The following is a 24,048-nucleotide window of genomic DNA, read 5'->3' as shown; positions in this document are numbered from 1 at the left end:
GTCTAGTAACTATAAAAACTACACGGCATCAAAAGTGCTTTTTGAAATAACATAAAAAATAAAAACGTGCTTCAATAACATGTTAAAAAATTGTTTTTTATTTAATTCTTTTCTAAGTTTTATTTTTTAAATGTTAGATATTTCTGATTACTAATTTATCTAAAATTCACTGCCATATGGTATGGAATCAAATTTTATTCATTTTCATGAAATAACAAATCAGTTTAGAAAATTTTCAAATAATGCACATGCATGAAAGCAAACATATCCCTTCCAAAATTTTAGAGATCAAGAATATGAGTGAAAAGTCGGTTACAAATTCTTTTTTGATAAACAGAAAAATAGAAATCAAATTAAATGAAAGTATATAAAAACTAATATACAAGTCTGAAGGACCATTAGAAGATTTACACCTAATGCCTTTCAGATCTACAATACTTCTATAAAAATCACTTTTCAGCTTTTGAACGAATGGCACTCACCGCTCGCAGGGGTCGTGTCTCCGTCTTCTTTCTTCCATTTCAGCGTGACCGATGATGACGTCATTCCAAGAATTTCGAGTGAGGGAGGGCGAGGCGGATCTGCATGAAAGAAAAAGAAACAGCTTTGAATTTAAGTTAATTATTTAGTTTTTAAAACATTTAATGAGTTTAAGTTCGTTTGTGCATGTTTGGGCCGAAACTCTACCTGCAAGCGTCTATTCGAGACTGCACTAATCAAGTGTTTGCGAAGAGATGGGATTACTCTTAGTCAATCGGAAATTTAAGTACAGAAACAACCTCAAGTCTCGAATATACGAAGAACTATGTCATACGAATGTAAGAACCTATTCTTGAACACATTAATTACTCAAAGCAGCATGTTAGGGTAGTAATCTAATTTAGAAGTCGCATTTATTGCTCAAAGCAGGAGTTACGGCTTTCTTTGGATAACTAATATAGGAGAAGGAAGGAATGGCGTATGGACTCATATCGAAATAATTTTGCCAACAGCAAAAAGAATTCTGCCATTAAGTTCTTCCACAGAGTTCACTAGTGTGTCGTAGACTAAAAATTTCTGAAGGCCCTAGAAGAAAACTAATTTGCTGTACTAAGTCCGAAGAACATGCAGATCATGCCGCAAGGCCACTACAATCAGTTCGTCACATTTCCATTTCACAGGTGAACCACTTTATCCTCAGTTTTGCAAGAAAAATATCCTAAAGAGATTTGGCGAAGTTGTGTTCAGAAAACCGTATTTATGTTGCGTTGTTTAGCGAATATTTAATTCATAACTCCGCATATCGCATTACATCTCTTGTAAATATTTCCTCTTTTTCAATGATTTTGACCTTCTGCTTCTTCGTGAGGTGATGTATTTGAATTATACATAGTTTCCATAGATAGTGTTTCGACTAAAAGTGCCATCTGCGAAAATTGCTTGTCTTCATATGAAGTACAAAGGCATGTATAACAAATGTAAAAAAAAAAATAAAGGATTAAATATTTTATAGATCTTTTTCAAACATAGATTAAATGAATTAAAAAGGTTTTCAAGAAATATGTATATAAATAAAATTACTATTTCTTTATTAACTTTATTATATAAATTTCTAATGTTATTTGACAATATTCACTTCATAAATAATTAATTAATCAAATTTAATTTTTTAATTAGTTCATATAATTCATGGATGAAATAGTTCATGGATGAAAAATTATAAATCCATCCAATATTTTATATCACCACTTCATTGTATAATGCCCAGATAGTTGTCAATTAAAGTATTGTTTTAATAAATGGATTTAAATGTAAAGATTTATTCAAACCAATTCAATTCTTAAAGAAGCAAAATTTTACTGTTTATATCTGGCACGATCAAGTTCAGTTTCGCTTACAGAAGATATAGGTGTGGACTAAGTAATGAGCCAAAGTATATAACAAACAATACATCTAAATAAAGAGACACGTTTTGTGTAAAAAGCGTTCAAGTTGAACGAATGCAAAATTCAAATAATAAAATCGAACAGTGAATCGATAACGAATCAAATCCCGCAGAAACACGACTGCCATTAAGAACTGCAATCATGCCCGGCAGCATGGAGTTGGGGACTTTTCCTTCTAAGATGAATATTACTTAGTATGTTCCAAACATACCAACGAATATGAACTTCACGACTCAAGCACAATCGTCCAATAAAATTTAACTAGAGTATTTCGATAATTATGCATAAATATTCTGGATTTCTAAAAATTCTTGGTGGGAAAATGGAATGCGTAAGCAAGACCTGACTTATTGAATCGTGCTGCATCTCAATCCGAAATTTAAGTTTCCTCCCTCTCTACCCAAAGGATCGAGAAAATGCGATATCTTGCTAACACAATAAATTGATTTAGGGCAAAATAATAAAATACTGTTTTGGTCAATAAAGAAAACAATGTTTCTTGCATACACGCTTTTTTATACAAATAGTCAAATTTCTAGATGTATTTTAGTTTGCATTGGAGCATTCGGCTACAGGCCTCGGTAAGAGCATTTTTCATCAGAAGACTGACAATCCTTCTCACCTTCTTCAAGAGTTTCCACTTCAACATCGTCGGAAGGAGGCCCCGCTCCTTTGCTGTTGAAGGCCTGGACTCGAATTTTGTACTTCGTGTTCCTCTCCAGGTTGGTGAGAATTCTCTCCTCTCGGAAGTTCTCTCGATTCTCTAGCGTCTTGTAGACGTACTTGTCTTTGGACTCTTTGCTCTTATAGCCTACGTAGTAACCCTTGATGGTGCCAAACTGCAAAGCCGCATCGGGAGGCTGGAAGTATTCATTTTAGCATTTTAATGTCTATAGGGTGGCATACTATTAGTGCATTTCATAATGCGTATTTAAAGTGCCTTTTAAATATCGATGTCTTAATAAAGTATGGGGTGTAACATGATCATCCTGAATCATTTTTAAAGGAAAAATACAATAACAAATTAATTCTATAGAATGTTTCAGTTACCTCATAATCTTACATAAAAATAAGAATTTTATAGGCTCTGTTCTCATAGTATGTTTAGTTATTCTCTGAAGTGAGAGACGAATAATTAGGATGTAAATATTATTCCCATTTCCATACAGAAGAGTAGCAAGATATACTAGTGATTAAAATTAAACTGCCGGCACTCAAGAGACTCGTAGCTCCGTTTCAACCGAACGGATCAGCATGAAATTTCCCATATGTGTTACTTACACTAGAAACCGAGGTTTTCGCTGGGAAAAAAAATTGAAAATTTGGCAATTGATGGCGCTAATGAGTAGCTTATTTAATTTCGCTGCATAAGCGATACTTACGGTTCGAAGAAATCATTCCTCGCAAGAAGTGCCGGTAACCAAGGAAGTGAGTCCATTGATCTAAAGACGCTTTTATGAGAATGCGAGCAATGCTTCAGCAGCACTTCGTTCTGACTCGATATTGAAAATCTTTACCTTGACATACGATGCTTTAAGTTTGATGAAATCGATTATCTAGATGTTACATTGAAAAAAAGACGATGTGCAACGAAGATGGCAATTGTGGAAGAAGTTGAAATTGCAACAACTGAAGCATGTGCTTCATAACTACTGTAAGTGGCCTCGTGAGTGGAAGAGCACAAATTATTCCATGGCCAATCGTGCGCATGATTTTACGCAAAATTTTGATCTTGTACACAAGATGCATCCTACTTCGGAATGCCAAACCAATCTTGCGAAATTTGTGAAATTTTATGAAGGGAATTTGGGAATTTGTTTCAGAAAAGAAATATTAAATAGCAAATGTCACCACCAGAGGGATTTTTACTAAGAAATGACTTATTTCAGTAAATGATGGCTATACGAATTTTAAAAACTTTTACAGTGCATACGAAATGGAAACACTTGAACAATTTGAACTATATTAAACATTTTTACACTATGTACAAATTTCAGGCGGTTTCACAAGTATTACGTTTTTTAACTCACTTCAAATTTTAAAAAAAATAAAAAATTTAAAATTTTCTAATGTAACAAACAATAAAAAAAGACAGTTAAAACAAAAGAATGTTCTACTTGATGTCCATAGATTCAGATATTATGATACATAGATTCAGATATTCTTTTCAGATACTATGTAAAATCTTAAGGTAGCATGCATCTGCAAGAAATGCGTAAGAAGAAATAATCAGTTCATTGCTTGAAATGAATACTATAATTTTCAAAGCTAAATCATTCTGCAAATGCATTTTCTAGACGCGAGTATTTTGCAGCAATTAGAGAAATATTACAATTACATACGATATAAATCGCCAACATTTCAAAATGTTCCTCGTTAGTGAAATATATCATTCTATTGCAAATCTTAATATAACACACATAGTTGTAAGCAAAACATTTTCTTTTCTTGTTTTGGTATTCCACTACTTCTCTGAGATATCTTCAATGTTCAGTATCTCAAACTTTGATATAATTAATGTTTGTATAGAAACTTGATTGTCACAAATAATATAAGTAATTAGTATATTGAATATAACAAATAAATATAAGAAAAACATTTTACCAAACGACACCTTTGCTATATGAGACCGTTTAAAAATGTAATTTTTTCTAACTTTTTGATTTTAATTTCAATACTTGAAGCAAAGTATTTTTATACAATTACGTACCTTACTTACTGAGACTATTTAATCAAAAGTCTATCTCTAGGTCAATATTTAGAAAAAGAAACGTTTGTTCCATTTTTAAAAAGCACCCTATACGTACAAAAATAGTTCAAAACAAAAGACAAAGAATTTTCTCCACAAAACTGATAAACATTTATAAAGCAAATCTTTACGAAAATTTAATTATTGCTTACTTATGAAGTTAAATATTAAATGCAAATACAACAAAATTTCAAAAACTTTTTAAAACATTCTTATACTGTACCTTCTTAAAATGAAAAAAAAAAAAACTGAATCTTATTTCTTAATCTTAAAAAGCTGGTATGAAATATTAGTAGCAGCAATGAAAATAATTTTATCCTTCCAGGAATGAAATATATTGCTGAAAATTATATTTAAAATACATTTTAAAAATAGAAAAAAAAATTAAATGCCAAAAAAATGATATCACTGAAATGAAAAATTATTAATTAATTTTTAAATTTGTTACAAAAATCATTTTTGGACTATAATATTTTTGGAAATTATGGTGAAAAAACGTCAAAATTTCATTTACTAATAAAAATTTCTGTAGAAAGAAAAAAAAAAAAAAACTCTCCGTGGTGAGTATTCCGATACACACATACATGCGAAAAAAAACTAATCTTTATTACTGTTTATTTACTGCTAAACAGAGAAAGATACTGATTGAAGAAAACTTTTCATAATTATTAAAGAATTTGAATCAGTACAATAATCGAAATGATAGACTGTCGTTTACTTACCTCCCACAACACTTTTATCGCCGTGGAAGACAAAGGCAGGACTTTTACGGTCAATGGAGGGCCTCCAGGAGCTAAGAAAATTCAAAATTATTTCAGCATGGAGCCTCACAGTTAAGACAGCAATTAGAACGATATCATTATTAAAAAATGAAATTTTAATTTGGACTAAAAACTTCTCGTACGATATATAAGATTACACATCATCTAAAAAATTATAGAATATAATGAAAAAAAGTTGCCTGATTAAAATAATGCTAGCTTTCTAGCAAACAACGAAAGAAAGAGAATCTGAGTACCATTCGAAGGAGTAATTCAAGTTCTGTTTGCGTTTGTAATAATTGCCGTTTGTGTAATGCTCATTTTAGTTGAAATTTGTGGCTTGTAATGCTTGCCCTTTATAACTTGTACGCAATAATTGCCCTTTGCGACTTGTAATAACTGCCCTTTGTAACTTTTTCACCCTAAATGGCATACTAGGCTTATCTTTCTCACACGGGTAACACCGATGGGATAATCCATTTCATTATCGTTGAAGCTTTTTTCCGAATACCTTTAGTTCGTACATTGTTATTTGCAAAGGAGGTGCTCCGATAGAGTCTATGGCATATCTTGAGGACATTGAATTAAAAAAAAAATTTAGAAGGTTTAGAAAACCATAAGCAGAAGAAAATCAGAGTTATTAACTACGAATACGTTCACAGTGGTTGTCTTAAAATGGGGTACAGCTCCGCTATTAGTCGGATGACCACGGGATAGTTGTTAAGATCCTAAGTAAAAGTTCCAATTTCCTTTTGTATTATGTTCTAATCTTTTTCTTATAATTTCTTATAAAGAAATTATAACAACTGGTGAATGAAACTGCTCTTTTTTATCCAAAATGGAACTTCTAAATGTATTTATTATATTATATAAATTTCGATGAAAAAATATTTGTGTTTCATTTTTTTATAAATAATGAAAATGATAACAGTTATAAATAATTATAAAAAATAAATTTTGAAAAAATTATAGACAATTTAAAAAATATTTCTAAAATTTCGAAGGATTAAGAAAGAAGTTTAAATTATTCCCGGAACTTTCAATTTATACTTTTAGAAAGAAATCAGTTTTATTCTAAGAATGAAGCGTGTTAAACATTTAGCATTTTTAGAAACAAAAACAAAAAATCATAAAATGGTTTCTTTTGCCAATATAGTACTTTTCTTTAAAGGTAACGGCGATTTTTAGATTCAGAATACTAAGCCTTTTCTTGATCTATCTTTTGAAGCAAACAAAATGCTTAAAATTTCTTTTTTCTCCCAACTGGTTATACTTGTAGTATAGAGTTTATTATGAATTAATTTGTTATGCATCCATTAGATGTGCAAGCAGAAAAGCTTTTTCTGGTCAAATTCAACTTTATTGGAATGATATTTGTTTCAAAGATTAATATTCCCAGGTACTATCCATGAATCTTTTGTCATTTACTGGGTAGTTAATGAATGGCTTTGCGATAGAAACTTGGTGGCTTTAAAGCAAGACAGTCCTCGGACTCTGTTTGCACATCTTTCACGAACCACTGGTCTTTCATAATGGAGCCATTGATCTGAATAAGTAGCACTCAGAGGGTGTCAAGTCTGAAGCATGAATATCTTAGACCTTATTGCCAGGCTCTCCGCTGAACACTCTATACATTTTCAGTGGGTCCCCTCACATTTTGGTTTAAATGGTAATGAGATAGCCGATAGCTTAGTTAAGACAATCACAGCTGACATATTTCCTGGTGATGCAACCCTAACTTATTTTGAAATCTCCTCATCAAAAAGATGGAGTCAAGTGCACTTTAGAGAGTCCCACCTGCTCACACTTGGTACTTTGGTAAGAGTCCTGGTTGGTGTCACCGTCTGGATATCTCTAGAAAACAGCAAACGGCTCTTTCTCGTTTTTTTTTTTTTTTTTTTTTTTTTGAGTGGACACACCAAATCCCTTACCTTCCAACACGGCCGGAGAATCTTTGCTGAATGTCCTTAGTGCAATGCAGATCAAGCCTCCCCCAATCATATTCTTAAATAATCCAGGTGGTATACCACAGCTATACCTGGCCACAGCTATATCACCTGGGTCAGAAACAACAACAACAACAACAACAAGGTTACCGAGAAAGCAAATTCATGCAGATTTCATAGCTTTTTTTCTTCCTCCCATTTATGAGATATCCATTTTGCTTTGTGTAATCGAAGTGTTCTTGCTTAGAGAGTAAATCTCAATTGTTCTGAAGCCTCTTCTTGAATTTGACATGAATTTTCATCCAGTAAACTTGAAGTTATTCCTCCTCAATTTTTTTTTACTGCAACTAGATCATTCTTAAATAAAATTTCCATCAAGAAATCGCGTAAACCACATTTATTACTGCTGAATGACTCAAATTGTTCACCCAAACTCACATCTATAGTTTGAGCAAATTCTTTTTTTATTTGAAAGCAAAAATAGAATACAGTGATGTAAATGTTACTTATCGACATCCAACTCTTATAAAATTGATACATATAGAATAACAGCTTGTAAATGGTTGAAATTTATCGAAAAAAAAAACAACATTGACTAAGTACTTCTTTCCAAAGTGACGGTGAAATTGGATGAGTTAAAGTGTATTTTTAAACTCACCCAATTTCAGAGCTGAGTTTCTATTTGCAAGCCATTATATTGTTTATTTATTAAGATTATACATTATGCCACATTTATTATAAATTACTTATTGTGTATGAATTGCGAAATGATTTGCCTAAATTCAAAAGTTCAATTTTAGCTTGACACTAGGCAAAGGAAAGTAAACAGAATTTGTAGTTCACCTTCTTCTTCCGTTGAGACTTCCACAGGGTTGCTCGCTTCGCTTTCACCCAAATCATTTACAGCGGATATTTTGATAGAAAACCGAGTATTCGGTGTCAAGCCGTTAATGGACCAGGTTGTTTCAGAAGGAGGAATAGCAACTTGTTTCACATCAGAACTGGAAGATTTACCTGCAATAATTTTTTAAATAATTTTTTGACTAATTAAAAGAATACAAAATGTAGCGGAACAAAATACTTTATTGATAATCAATGTATATGACTTGAGCTACTTTTAAATACAAGTAACATCCTTGAAGATGCTTTAGTCATAACACGATATCATATTTATATCCCATTATCAAACCAATGTCACGGTTGGTAGCTTAAAACTTACACAGTATTAAAAATATAAATTCTTGAAAATGAGAGCTTTCACCTTCTTCTTCCGTTGAGACTTCCACAGGGTTGCTCGCTTCGCTTTCACCCAAATCATTTACAGTGGATATTTTGATAGAATACCGAGTATTCGGTGTGAAGCCGCTGTAAGAGGAATAAGAAAACATTTCGCAACCGAAGTCTAGAATGAATCATTGTATTACAATCGTCGTGAGCAGTGGCGGATTTCCAACAGGAATATTAAGCACCTGCCAAGAGGTGCTATGCCGTGGGAGGGGGGGATAGCTTATCGATGAAAAGGGAGTTATTAACTTAACTTCCAAATAAATGAACTTGCGGAAAATACAAATTTTAAGAAATTTTATTATTAGGAAACATTAACATTTTGTCAAGCATGATCAATGGGTCCATTTCAACCTTCTTTATTCATTTTACTTATATTATACATCATTTATAAATACTAAATGTCGAATTAAGTAATGCTGTGTAGAAGGTTAGATTTTGATTAGTAATAATAATAAAAATGTAATTTAAAAAAAAATACTCGACTGGAATTTTGACCTAGAATAAATCATTAACATACCAATTAAATTAAGGAAATGTGTTGAAGCTGAAAAGTAATTTAACCTATTCATTAAAAATGAAAAGGAGGAACATCATAATGGGCACAACCGAAGGTTACTAAATGTCTCAAGTCGTAATTGAGAATGAGCTTGGCGGGTTGACTTTTTTCATCGTTCCCCAAATCATTTCAAATGCAATGGGACCTGATTAATGCAGTAGGTTTTAATTCGAATACGTCGGTCATTTGTAAGCAAATTCGTTAGCATATTGAAAATAAGGATTCTATGTACAACACTTCTACTACTACAAAGACGTTTAGAAGGAAGCAAGCTAATACAGAGTGGAAAATTCCTAATATAATCATTAAGGGAAAGCACCAGTTGAAAATGAAAAGGAGTCACTCACTTGTCGAAAGTGGATCTCCACTTTCTTCGTAAACCAAAAGATACTTGAGGAGGCGGCTGTTCCCGCTGTAAGGAGGGGACCAGGAGATGTCGATCGTGCGGCTCGTGCTCCGCGTCACACGCAGCTCTTGAGGAATGTCTGGCTTCTCTGGAAGGAAGCGAAAAGAATGACTTTACAGGTGACTGCGTTGAAAATCAAACAAATCGAGGATTTCTAGACTATTGGGAGTTTTTTTTTTTTCGTATTGTCTGCTATTTTTTAATAAGTTATTAAGATTAATAAATTTTTCAGTGCTAATGATATATTCGTGCAGTAAAGTTGAGGACGATGAAAGGATCATACATCTTAAATGTTTTCATATCAAAATATTCCTGCATGAAAGTATGTACTCATTTCTATAGAGAAGCGTTTATTTGCTTGATCCTTGGTACTGTACATTTAATATAGCTAAAATATTATATTAAATTTAACGTTTAGTTAAATTTGTTATTAGTATTTGGATTTTTTTTATATGCAATGTTTCACTTTTTTTTATTTCCAACACATTTGTCATTTATACCAAGTAGTTATTAGCATCTTATATGAAATGTGATAACCGTGGACAGTGTTATAAGTATCTCCAATTCTCTTCACACAGAGAATGCAGCATAAAGAATAGTCAGTGTTGATTTTATTAAATGAAAAAGACCAAAACATTTTCTTTCTTGAGGATCCACAAAGAACTAATGCCAACAAAGACTGAGTAATGAACAAATAAAGAAGAAAATAAAGAAGAACACATTTTCATCTTGAGTAATAACAGTATATTAATAATGTTGTACAATAGTAAATGCCAATACAAATAATCCATAACGAGCTAATGGGAACAAATACAATTAAGAAGTATTTGAAGTGAAATAATCGTACCTCTATACTAAGAAAAGAAGCGTTATTTAAGGCATTTGAGTATAAAAAGTTTAATATTCCAATCAGCACTCTCTGCAAGCATTTAAATACAAGTAAATTACCGCTATTGTATCCGTATTTCACTAGTGACATATAATATTTTGTGACAACATCAGTAATCGCATACAATAATACAGGAGAAACCTATATAAGCTTTGCATGAATAAAATGGTTTTATATAAATTAACATACCACATTTTAATAAAATAGTAACCAGATAACACAGATGAAACCAGCTGGAGTGGTCTTACCAAAATTTTTTCGTATACTCTAATAAAAGCGAATTTGTGTTTTAGATGCCTTTTTCCCAATCTATTTAAACAGAAATTTGACAAAAAAAAAAAAAAAAAACTGCAATTGTAGTCACAAAATGTCATACCAAATTTGATATATTTAAATCATTGCGTTTTTGAGTTATCGCTTTTACATGCTTCTGAAATTTAAAAATTAATTTCACTTAAACTGAAAATTAAAAACTTATTCTCTTCAAAGCTATCCCTATACATTTTCTATTCAATCCATAGTCGAAACAATGCTAGAAAATTTTTTTAATATCTGAATAGAATTTCATAAAAAATACCCTTCATGTCTTTGAATTAAGTTGGAGAAAGACGATTTAAATATTTAATACAGAGGGTGAAACGTGAGATAAGCGATTGATCACGTTTCAAGGTTGTGTGAAATTCCAAATTCTAAAGTGAGCGGAAGTAATAATAACAGAGAAAATCTACATTTCTGCACAAAAACGTGCTTCTCAGGAGAAAACCCCTCTTTGGATTTGGCCTAACATTTGATAGGTGTCTACACTGCAGATATGCCCCGAATTTCATCCATCTAGTTCTCTTTCCACTTTGCAATTATCATGTTGACTCATATTAGGACAGAGAGGCTCTCTTTGAATGGCTTTTGTTCAACTTTGACAGAAATCTAAAAATTTGGCGTAAGGACAATATACTAAATTTTATCCGTCTCACTCAAAGTGTCTTTCAATTATCTTTGTTAGAAATGGACGTAATGTCAAAAATGGGTTTTTATACTCAGGAAGGCTCTAAAATAGGGAGATGCGAGTTTTTCTAAACTCCGTATACGGAAAAATATTTTTAAAAAAATCCTCTCAGGATTTTCAGTCTGTAGCATATTCTGTTCCTTCATATCCTGAAGCGTACGATTATCCATAGCATGATGCTGTCTCTGAAGGCATGCACAAAGCAGCGAGTAAAATGATCTTTACAGATTTTGCTATTAAGCTATCGGGCGAGCTCTCATCATCATCACGGCAGAGAGATATCGCTAATAGACGCAGCATTTGGCGAACTTCCTGCGGGTGCAACAGACCGCTGCTAATGCTAATGAGCATGCGTCCCGATGTGCTATCCATCAGCGCGCCAGATACTGGTGCCGTTTCAGATGTCAGAATTTCGGATACACGCATTTCAGATTATACTCATTGAAGACAGTCATTGCACATTTTTCGAGCTAGTTTCTCGTTTAGGAACCAAGTAAAGAGAAAACATTGCAATCGTCAAAATATTTAACTTCGAAGTTATAATAAATTTCCACAATTCTAGTGAGAGGATTTATTTTTCAATTATGTCGATCTGTTTGCTAATAGGATAGTTCAAAAATACAACAAGCTAGATGGATGAAATAGGGTACACGATCTTTACACAGAAGTTATACATTTTCATCGAATTTGTCACTGTTTGCATGTGTTAGATACCAGAAAAAAAATGCATTAACAAAATTTTTAACAATTTATTTATTAAGTACTTACAACTTTTCTGTTGGTAATTTTCTAATTGTCTCTGATTTTGAAAACAATCATAATGCAGAAAATAAATTTTTGAGTCATTTTTCCCCTTGGAGGAGACAGTAATATGATTTTATTCTTAAATAAATGATAAATAGAATTTAAACAGTTTAATGATGCCTTTTCTTTGAGGTGTATAAAAAGGGTAATCTTAACAACATAAAAAAACATCACAAATATTACTTGAGAATGAATAAGAACGCAAAGCATAGTATAAATTAGTAAAGTATACTCTTTCTGGATATGCATTGTAAATATCAGAATGGCTATTGAATTTTGCTGAAATTTTCCATTAGTAACCCGAACTAGTTAACTTTGTGACTTTTTTCACTTTCTCGTACACGAAGTACAGAGAAAGTATTGTAATCGTCAAAAAATTCGAACTCGAGATTTTGACGAATCTCCACTTTTCAGATCTTCCTGAGTTCGAAAAACACATTTCAGGCATTATATTTATCTGCCTGTTAATGCAGTAACTCAAAAATGCATTGAGTTAAACGGCTGAAATGGAGTCTATGAAATTATCCCGAATGTGTTGATTTCTATCAAATTTGGCACGAAGCCCATTTACTGCTAGCCTTTCTAGCTGTTTGAGTGAACTGCAAAACGCAAAGATTTAGGCAAATAAAATTTAAAAGACAGAATTATCATTTAAATATAGATATTCATCAAAGTTTGAACTACTTCCGTTGACCACTTGCCGGTAAGTACTTTCGCATGTGCGTGAAATCAATGACTTATAAATTACGTATGTTATTATAAGTAAATTACGTATGTTATTTTTTGACTACAAGAGAAGTTTCGTGTCGAATTTTGGCGCCAATCGACGTCCAAAATACTTATTCTTGTGTTTCAGTAAAATTACCGGATTCCTGTCAAAGAATTATAGTTCACCAATGCAGTGCAAGGTATTCCCAGCCTTATTAAAGGTCCACAATTTTATGTAGAGGAAAGGGAATTGGAAAGTATGCAAGAAATCTATTGGGGAGTTTGCAGGAAAGTTTCAGTGAGACTACTCCCACTAGTCTAATATAAAATAACTTATAAATGATTTTGCCGATGTGAGTCACTTTATGGCCAGCCGGAGACAAAAAAAAAAATTCTACACATTACAAGAAGCAAAATATATTCAGCTCTCTAGTTCAGATAATTGCACAAAACAGAAAGTCGGGCACTATAGAATAACAATGCTTTAAGTTTGATTTGCGTCTGCGCTTAATTATAACAACCGTTGTATTCTGTGCATTTTCTCCTATTTAAAGAGAAAGTATTGCAATGACCACGAAATTCGAATGCGAGATGATGGCAAATCTTATATAAGTTTCATACCTTTCAGAAAATACATTTTTAGAATTATATCTGTCTGATAACTCAAAAGAGAACTCTTTATCTAGATGGATAAAGTATTTTCATCATAAAGGATTTCGTATATACACTCAATTAGCAGGTTCTATCAAGTTTTGAACGAAATCTATTCAAATGAGAAGGTTGACCGAGAACAAGTGAAAGCGATAACTATAAAATGTAAAGCGTTAGACAGATAAACAGGTGAGAAAATCCAAGAAATATAACTAAAAACAGTTAACAATCCAACCATACAAAATGCCCATATTCAAAATTTGATACGTAAAATAGATATATACAAAGTATAGATATTTGTAAAACCTTGAACCAAAAATGTTAAAAGGTTGTCCGGCTGTCGGTAAGCGATAACGATCATTGAAATAAATGAAATTTGGTATTTGATTTTTTTAAATTACGACTGTAGTTATATGTCAAAATGTGGGTTCAATCGGTTGAGCAAAAGGAGGTCTAAAATATACATTCGATTTTCGGAAACTTGTGTATTAATCACATGCAAGAGATGAATCTCCAAAGATTTTACAAGGGGGGAGGATAATAAAATCCTTATTAGAGAGGTAGGTGAGAAAGTTTTGGGGAGGTTACTACCTCTGGCTACTTTACGCAATTTACTAAACGAATGTCGGCTTAAAACCGATGTTATGTTAGAGAGGGCTGTTTACCTAACTTCTGCATTTTTTAAAAATAATAACAGTCAGCCGTCTTCTAAATCAAATGTGTTCATTCATCAAATGGTATCCAATGGACGCTAAATCAGAAATATTTCTATTCAATTTGAAATAAAAATATGCAAAGCACTTTTACAAATGATACATTTTGAAAAATTGACTTTTTTAAAAATTAGAAGTTGACTGTGAAACGTTTGCACAGTTAAAATGAGTAGAAATCCTCAAACAATGAAATTTTAATAGAGAATGAGAGGCAAACCTCTACTCTATCAGCCATTTTGAATTTAACAGTATAATATTACAAGAATAGCTTTTATACGATAATCTGCTCCGGAGTTATTGAGGAAAAACCTATTATTCTGAATAAATCGAAAATGTAATTAAATACAATATAGAACACTCTTTCTTGAGCATTACTCTTCTAAGAATAATATGGCACATTTGGTGACTAACAATCTGTTTTGCAGAATATTTTGGAAGATTTTTGTATCCTGTTTTTAGAAATAATGTCCATTTACGAAAATTTTTATTTTTAAAAAGAAAAAAGTAAAAAAAATAAATAAATAAATAAACATGACACAGCCTTTAAAAGAAAATATTTTACAGAGTTTTGTTTGATATTTTTAGAACAAAATAAAAAGTAATCGCTTTCCACCTTTTATTATTTAGGCTCTTTCTGAACGCTTACCTTGAATAATCAGTTGAATGTTGGACTCGTCTTTCCCATACGAGTTTCTCGCCAAGCAGGTGAACAGAGCGGAGTCGCTCCGGTCCACGGATTCGATGAGGAGTTCCGACAGAGTTCCATTGGTGAAAACAGTCTCAGTCTGCCGATATCTGCCGTGCAAAAGGGAAGATTTCAAAAGTTAGCTTATAAATTTAGAAGTATGAAAGCGTCATTTGCACAAAGTTCTTTTTTACTTCATGAAAAAAGTTACTGCAGAAAAACTATTATATCTACACCCATGTCTATAAATTAAGAATAATGCAAGTTCAGGAAAAAAAAAGTCAAAAGCAAAAAAAAAAAAAAAAAAAGTGACTTATTTGCAAAGCCTATTTATTAAACAAAAGGTAAAGAGCTATAAAGATGCAACATGTTTGATATCATTAATAAAAATTGTGATTTTTTTTGTTCCCTGGAGCAAATTACAAAAACCAATATTACATGGTTAGTACGATGGTTAATACATAGTAAGTCTCCCAGACGATGCAATACAATTCGTACAACGTCTAGGCGCGCTGAGAATCAAATTATCGATCTGATCTTGGGAAATATTACAACACTCATCAAGCAATGCTCTCCGAAGTTCCGGTAGACATGTAGGAAGTGGTTGACCGGCTGCAACTGGTCGGCCAAGTATGTCCCACACATGCTCTACTGGATTGAAGACCGGTGAGAATGCTGGCCAGTCCATACGAATGATATCCTCCGATCGAAGGCATTCGTTTACGATGTTTGCACGGGGAGGATGGGCGTTGTCATCCATGAACACGAATTCTGCGCCCATGGCTCCCCGAAACAAACGTACATGTTGTTCCAGAATGACGTCCCGATTTGGCCTGTCATGGCTCAAATTTGAGCATGCAGGTCAGTTCTGGAACCCAGAATAATTCCTTCCCAAACGAGCAATCCTTTACCACCGTAACGGTGTCGTTCAGTGATGTTCTCTTGGTGGTAACGGGTACCTGGCGCTCTCCATTTGAAAGTCCGGCGAGAATCAGACGGCAAGCTAAACCTGGACTCGTCGGAAAACATCACACAAGCCCACTGTTGCGGTGTCCACAATGCATGCTCTCTACTCCAGGCTAACCGCAGGCGACAGTGAGTTGCAGTAAGTGGAACACATCTGACAGGCCTACGAACGTATAGACCAATCTGTCCTAAGCGTCTGTACACGGTCTGTCCTGAAACTGTCGTACCAGTGACTGAAGAAAACTGACGAGACAGGTCTGATGCTGTGCTCCGTCTGTTTCTTTTGGCAGTAATTGCCAAATACCGGTCCTCATTCGGCGTTGTAACTCGGTGGCGACCTGTGCTGTAACGTCTACTCACATTACCATCATCTTGGAATCGTTGCCAAAGCCTGGAGATGACACTCTGGGCGATTCCAAGTTCCTCGGATACTTCCAGCTGGGTATGCCCACATTCCAGATGGCCGATAATTCTATCACGTAAAAAATCATCCAAATGTCTCCTTTGTGTCATAACTATGCGGTTATTGCACTGAAAGGCTTATAAAGCGCTTGCGAATAATTTTGCTTCTTGGCTTGTATTCCTTATACATCACTCTCTTACACTCGTCATTGTGACGTACTGTCGGTGTCATCTGGTGGCTTCCTGTAATTTGCATATGATATTTGAAGATGTGTGTAGTCATTTTACGAGTGATATATGTATTTTAGAGTTCCGAGTGACTCTGAATTATCCTTAATTTATCGACATGAGTGTGCAAGTAGACAAACATTAAGCAACAATTTATTTTTAAGACTCAGGGAGGTCTGCAACATATAGATTAGTCAAAATTTCGACTTCGAAATTTTATGACGATTACAATATTTTCTTTTCATATCTTTTGGACACGAGAAAGGAAAAATTGATCACTTACATTAATAGTTTACATCTGTAAATTATTAATACCAAAATCAAATTTATAACAATAGGAATTATCTGATACTAAATATTAATAGCTCGAAGAATTTCAAAGGAAATCACTACCCTATAGTAATTGCTGATAGATATTTATTTTATAATAGTAAACTCAGCATTTGTTATACAACTCTAGAATACTTCAGTATCTCAGCCTGGTGTGGCAAGGACTTAGAAATAATACCATGAGAAATAATATCAGAAGAGCATTGGGTGCATGGTATTAAACTAATGTTCAATTCTTACTCTGACACTTTTTGGAAGATCGTTAATGTTACCAATTTCTTCAAGCTTTTGAAACCATCGTTGCACTTTATTGACAATGCCTGATGTCCGTTCGATAAAAAATGATCGATCTGGCTTTATGAAATCACATTACAAAGTTTTTTTCTCATATCTTTAACGCCATTTTTTATTTTTTTTACGAATTTACTTTACAGCTAATTTTTTTATGAAATAATTGAATTCATCTTTTAAAAGATAAAACAACGTTAAGTGTAGGACAATGTAATAAATGCGAAAAATTTTCTTCGCTACCTTGGATGGGTATTTCGCTCTAATTAGAGATACAATCGGGTATGTATGGCATAGATAATAAAGAAGATCTGAAAGTTTCATAATCAGGGTGGAAAATTAAAAGTAAGGTGTCTCATGAAGAGACCTAATGGAATCACAGCATACGCTTACCTCGTCAATGTATAAAATTGCTCATTTAACCCATATCTGGAGACGGGAGTCAAATTATTACGTTCATTAGCTCTGATTATCACGTGGTTCTTTTTATCCTTCAATACAATCATCTCTTCAGTCCTTTCAAGTTGTTCCTTTAGTGGTACATTGACAGAAATCTGAAGATTGAACACGTGCGCATAACTGAATTATTCTGCTCAAAGTTTTCCTTGCTATTTATGGAGTCGTTGACTCCATGTCTTTGAAACTGCGATTGAAAAAGTGTATAACGCAAAAGTTAATTTCTACATATTTCGCTATAATCTCATAATAGATAAACATTTTAATATGTTAATAGGAAAATCTCTAATAAATAATTATGTTTTATTTGTTTAGTCATTTTTTATGAAATATATTTAAAAACTATACATATTTTATATTTGTTGGAACGTTATATTTGTTAAGACTTGAAATTTAACTAACAATTTATTTAAAAAGAGCCTTCTAAATTATATTACGTAAGAATGCAAATTGCCTAAACCTGCCAGCAGGTTCAAGGTAGAGAAATTCTTGTGAGATATCGAATAATTCAATTGAAAAACATCCCCGAAACATTCTAAAATCTTTACCAAAAGAACGAAAATATATATATTTTTTAACACAGAAACATCTGTCACTAAATTAGAATATTCTACATTCTGTTTTAACAATACACATATGACTAATACAGTGTCATATATTTCAATCTCTAGATGGTAGCCCAGAGAGAATGAAGTGTTTGCACTGGAAGCTGCTATTATTAAAACCGACTCATCATTAGATTACCATGTTGACGTAGGACAGTGAAGCAGGAAGGCTCCAAAATGATCAACAGAAGAAAATATAATTCTTAAGAATTTTTATTAAAGATATAGGGAGGAGTAAATACAAATATCTCACAAGTCAAAAGAGGCACCCTGAGGATCACAGGAATCCCTACATCAGTCTCAGACTGCGAAGGTTTTATCTTACCTAGACATGAGTTTCGCATTGAGCGGCTGCTTGTCCTTTGTCCAGAGGATGCTGAGTGGTCTCTCCCCATACGCCTGGCAGGACAATTTTGCATCTTGTCCTTTTTTCACTATCTCTGCATGGAACTTATTCGTGAAATGTGCAGCCACTGGAAGAGATTAGAATATCAAATTTCTGAAGCTATCGCCGAATGTATATTTTCCTATTAACAAATCTTTGTTAAGTCGTTTAACTCTATATACTGCTAGTCGCTTTAGGCGACCCACTGGCTAATTGAGATTATTTGCTACATTTGATTTCAGTTAATTCGCTTGGATATATTTTCATGCCCGTGATTTCACCAAATTGTTTGACAAAATCGTTTTATTTTAATTGTCTCACTCACTCTGTGTATTGAGTAAATGAACCTTTTGAATGGAGATCAGTGAGTTATTAAAGAGGCAAATGTTTGGTTCATCTAACTTCTAAATTTCACGGAATTGTAATTTCATTTCTTTTTATTTGTCTCGTAAACTACACAGATATTAAACAGGATCTTCCTTTCTAGCTTTCAACAATGAAGGAAAATGCAGCGACGAAATATTGGATGAAACAATGAAAATGCTTTAGAATTCAAGACACCAATGTAATTTATTGTTGGAAATTAAAGTAATATATATATATTAAATTAACAAAATTTAGTAAAATTTTCCACGATTATCAAATTGGTGCAATTAGAAAGACAATTTTATATTTTAAAACGGCGCAAAATTCATTTTTGTGAAATAATACTTTCGGAATTTATCGCAGAAAAACATCAAAGTTCGGTTTAATATTTAATCACTTATCCAAATTTAGTTGCTGCAGGTCAAACGGTATGGGTTGTAAAGCACCAATACACACACATTCATCTTTATGATTAGTATATATTTACACAAATACTTATATCGTTATAATTTACATTCACAACATATGCCAAAATGAATCGTGCTCCCAGAATTATGTCAAAAGAGGGGATCATCAGTTGACATTTTGAGTGACAAGTAAATGTAATTATACACTCAGAGAAAAAGATTATCCAATTCTATGATATTAACTTCCGAAAGTAATAATTTCACACCTTTTTGAAATTTATGAGTTTAATTATCGCTTATATTATTACATAATTTGAATAATTTTTTAAAGATTTGCAACAATATTTTACATTATTGTAATAAAAATCCAACCAGTTTCATCATTTCATAACATTGTGGATTTTTTTAAACTTTAGATTGTTAAAACTACGGTTACAAATGTTTGCTTTCACTGATACATTATCTTCTTTACCACCAAAACAGATTTGCTAGGGTGCTTTGAAAGTTTTCATGAAAAAGTATAATTCACCTGCGAGTGAATTATACTTATCATAGCTGCCTGGATTTTGTACACTTTTTAAAAATGTTTCTCAAACTAAAAGTCATGTTGCAACATTTTTAGTTTTTTGGTAAGTTCTGAATAAAGAAATATTTCTCCACTGCAACAGCTAATTTATCCTATTTCTAATACGAAAAAAGATATTTACTTTTTTTTCTAATGACAGGTCTTAACGTTCATTTTATTTTCTTAATCATTATGATTCGTTTTTTATTCTCAGTATTTTAGACATTTTGATTAAGGAAAAAAAATGATATGCTGCAGAAAATTTATTATTGGGAAAATTCTGACAGTTATCTTGGAATGATATTTTTACTAATTTATTTGATACTCATTGATACGATTGTGGAAGGGGATAGATGGGGTGATGACTTATTTAGAGAACTTATCAAGAGATCAAAAATGATATGGAACAAATATTTTCGAAATCGGTATAATGATTTCTTCTAGGAATATGTCAAGATTTGCTCTATAGATAATGTTCAGAAAATAATGTCTTTTTAACTTCTCATGAAAACAGAGAACGATATGGTGCAGAAAAATCCGTGATGCCATATCTAGGAGTTATGCGCTTTCGTAAGAAATAAAACTGTTTGAGATCGGTACTGTAGTTGGGATTGGCGAATTTTATTGCTATATTTCTCTATAGAGAGTGTACAAGAAGACAGTACTTTTTCGATTTCTTCCACAACTGTTCATTATTGAAACGCAAAAGACCCTTAATGGCATATCTAAGATTTGCTATGAAAGAAAACTTTTAGGATTCGTTCTCATGCTTTGAGTTGGTGAACTCTGTCGCAAAACTTCTCCTTAAGAAATGAGAAAAAGTTTTTTTTTTTATTTCACTTGAAAGTGATGGGTGAAGGAGAGTAGGTGATCCTTGATTATATATTTAGAGAGCATAAACTTCCCTACAAAATAAAAATTCGTGAAATTGGTCAAATAGTTGGGACTGGACGATTGATTCATTTATATAGATATTTTTTCAAACTGTTTACAGTAAAAGTGAAAATTATAAAAGAAAGTTCAAATTTTCATTTTGGCAGATTCTATGTGTAATTTATCATCTGATAAAAATGAAATTTTATTCGCTTTATTATGATTTTTTTTGGAAATTTTACAATGCGATAATTTGTATTGCGTTCCATGCGTATATGCGTCATCACTTGAAAAAAAAGTGGGACTTGAAGAACTTTAAAAAATAAATTTCGCTGGTTAAAGGATAAGCTCTAATATTTTTTTTTCATGTAAATATAAAAATAGTTCTGCATGGTCAACATAAATTATTTCCTTTATAACGAAACACCACTTTGAAATAATCGTTGAGGATAATAATGCAAAATGTTCCGTTGCATAGACATGTTCTTAATTTTTTATCACTGATCAAATGGCTTAGCTAATCCATACATGTAAGAAATAATGAAATGTCAATTTTTAATGAAATGGAATTGATAAGAGAGAAAATGCAATGTTTTTTCTGTTTTTATGAAATATCAGCCATTTCTATCAAGGGAGTGTTTTGGCATTTGAAGTTATGTCCATTTATTGATAATCAAACAACGAAGATAGGCTGCCAGACATGATTTATATTAGAACAGTTTGTGCTAAAAATTAAAATAATATAATTATAGTAATAATATTTTTCTAGCTGCAAATTGGAATGTGCAAAACTAGTTGATCTAGTTAAAAGTTTATTAATGAATTTACAATAAGAAACATGCGACTAAGAGTAATTGCTTTTGTGCAATACATTTTAACACGAGGGCAAGACTTTTATGTTCATCTTGTATTTCTTTCATGTTACCAAGAATGTTTTTGTTTTTTTGAAATCAACTAAACAAATATCAAAAGAATTGCCCTTCTACTCCATAACATCCATTTTGGCTCACGAGTCCCATTAGTAAACAGATCAACTGCTATTGATGAAATGGGAAATACAGTGGTATGTACAGGGCTGCCCATCTGGGGGGGGGGGGAGGTTGCGGCGGATGCTATGCACCGTGGCTCCGCAATTGAGGGGATTGATTGACAGTAATAGTGGGATGGAACGAAGAGAGGACGGAATTTAACTGGAAAAATCAATGGATTTTGAAATATGTGAAGTTTACAGATATATTAGATATATTACAGCTCAGTACAAATGTGCAACATATTATAAGCATAAAGTACGGCCATTTATCTCACCTACTAAATTAAATTTCATATATTACTTTGATAATTCATACTTTAAAATGTTTAATATTGTTAGATCTAATCATGTCCATACCAAGGAAGTATCCCTCTGGGTGTCAAGACTCGGTTTCAAAAAAGAAAATTAGTAGAAAAGAAAAAAGAAGAAAAGCTATATTTCAAAAAGTTATGAGTAGATCTGTTTTCTTGTCAACGAAGTAATTCTGGCAAATGAAATTGCTTCGACTTCAGAAGTTACAATTCAAGCTCCAACTGCAAAAAAAAAAAAAAAAAAAAAAAAAAAAAAACGCACAAACTATAAAATCTTGTACTGAAAGTGTTGAAATTGAAAATATTTGAAGAATCATATTTTTATACAAATACGATTGAACCTAAAAGTAATGACGATAACAAATGTGATCAAGTATATATAGATGATTCAGATTTATGACCAAGCATTATGAATGATACGTTGAAAATGTTTTATGTAAAAAACAGACTTGTCAACACAAAGGAGTTTTGTTAAGAATACTGAAGGTAGATCATTCTCCACCACTTACTATCTTTTTTTTTAAAAAAAAAACTGCCAATTGATGAAAAGCAACTTCGCAGCTGACTGATTTATTCAAAAACGCAAGACTCGGTATTTTGTTTTAGTTATATATTATTTTCCAGAGGAAATGAAAAATTTAGATGATTTATAGTATCCAAAGGGATTCTATTTCTGATATTTCTCATATAAAACAAACTTCAGTCTTTATTAGGCATGCAAATTTTGAAGAGAAAAGATTAAGTATAGATGAGTCATTCATAGGGTTTATTGATGTAACTGGAGAAGGACTAGCAAAAGCTGTATTGGAAATATTAAGTGAGCTTTGATTTAGATATTATGGATTGTAGTGGACCAGCATATAACAACGATAGCAACATCGAAAGGGGAATATAAAGGAGTACAATCTAGAATAATTGCTCTTAACCCTCATGGAATTTATGTGCCTAAACTATGACATTCTTTTAAATTATTAATTTATGATGCAGCTTCCAGTAGTATTTTTGGGGGGGATATTGTAACGTTTATATTGCTTATTTTCTGCATCTACGAAAAGATGGGAAATTCTGTAAAAGCATTTAAACATTACTCTTAAGCCGTTATTCGACACTCATTGGAAAGCCAAAATAGATACAGTTAGAGTAGTGTATATACAGTTCGAACAAACTTGTAATGCCTTAGAATAATTGATTGAGGCAAATAATAATATAGTTGTATTCGAAGCTAAAAGTCTATCGGATTCTATACAAGAAATGACATCTATTTTATGTTTAATAGTATGGTTTACAGTATTGTCCAAAATTAGCACTATCAATAAATTATTTCAAGTAAATACAATTGTTCTCGACTGCGCTTTTAATTTAGTCAATAAATTTAAAACTGAAATCAAAAATTTAAGAACAAAATGTAACTCATTTTTAGCCGAAGCAAAAGCAATCGCACGTAATTTGAATCTTTCAGAACATTTTCTTGAAAAGCAAATTCCAAAAAATAAAAAAATAAATTTCTAAACAGCGGAAGATGAAATTATAAAAAAGCCGGTTGAGGAATTTAGATGTTATTTTTTTAACTCTGTAACTGAATATTGTTATTGTACAAATAGAAGATAAATTTTATTTCAAAGCAATCACTGATATAAAAACTTAATTTGACAACAGACAAGAATTTGAAATTTTTTCCAAAACTGTAAGTTTTATAATAACGATGTAGATGAAAACCTAATCAAATAATAATTTTGCTACGGGAATTGAATTT

At 32.2% G+C, this 24,048-nt stretch overlaps 1 protein-coding gene across 1 annotated transcript in view; it reads right to left on the bottom strand.

Annotated features, from left to right (window-relative positions):
• The window catches only part of LOC129988392 (cell adhesion molecule DSCAM-like), a 259,443-nt gene that overhangs the window by 24,641 nt on the left and 210,754 nt on the right, over positions 1 to 24,048 (bottom strand). Inside the window, exons 12-18 of the mRNA XM_056096614.1 lie at positions 18,684 to 18,831; positions 15,045 to 15,193; positions 9,572 to 9,718; positions 8,225 to 8,395; positions 5,397 to 5,467; positions 2,548 to 2,785; positions 483 to 581 (exon numbers count right to left, since the gene is read on the bottom strand). Coding sequence (XP_055952589.1) covers positions 483 to 581; positions 2,548 to 2,785; positions 5,397 to 5,467; positions 8,225 to 8,395; positions 9,572 to 9,718; positions 15,045 to 15,193; positions 18,684 to 18,831 — 1,023 coding nt within the window. The remainder of the gene's footprint in view (positions 1 to 482; positions 582 to 2,547; positions 2,786 to 5,396; positions 5,468 to 8,224; positions 8,396 to 9,571; positions 9,719 to 15,044; positions 15,194 to 18,683; positions 18,832 to 24,048) is intronic.

Source organism: Argiope bruennichi, chromosome 10 (assembly GCF_947563725.1).
Source record: "Argiope bruennichi chromosome 10, qqArgBrue1.1, whole genome shotgun sequence".
In the NCBI taxonomy this organism is placed as follows: domain Eukaryota; kingdom Metazoa; phylum Arthropoda; class Arachnida; order Araneae; family Araneidae; genus Argiope; species Argiope bruennichi.
Note: the sequence above shows the minus strand (reverse complement) of the source record. Positions and strands in the feature narration are given on the sequence as shown.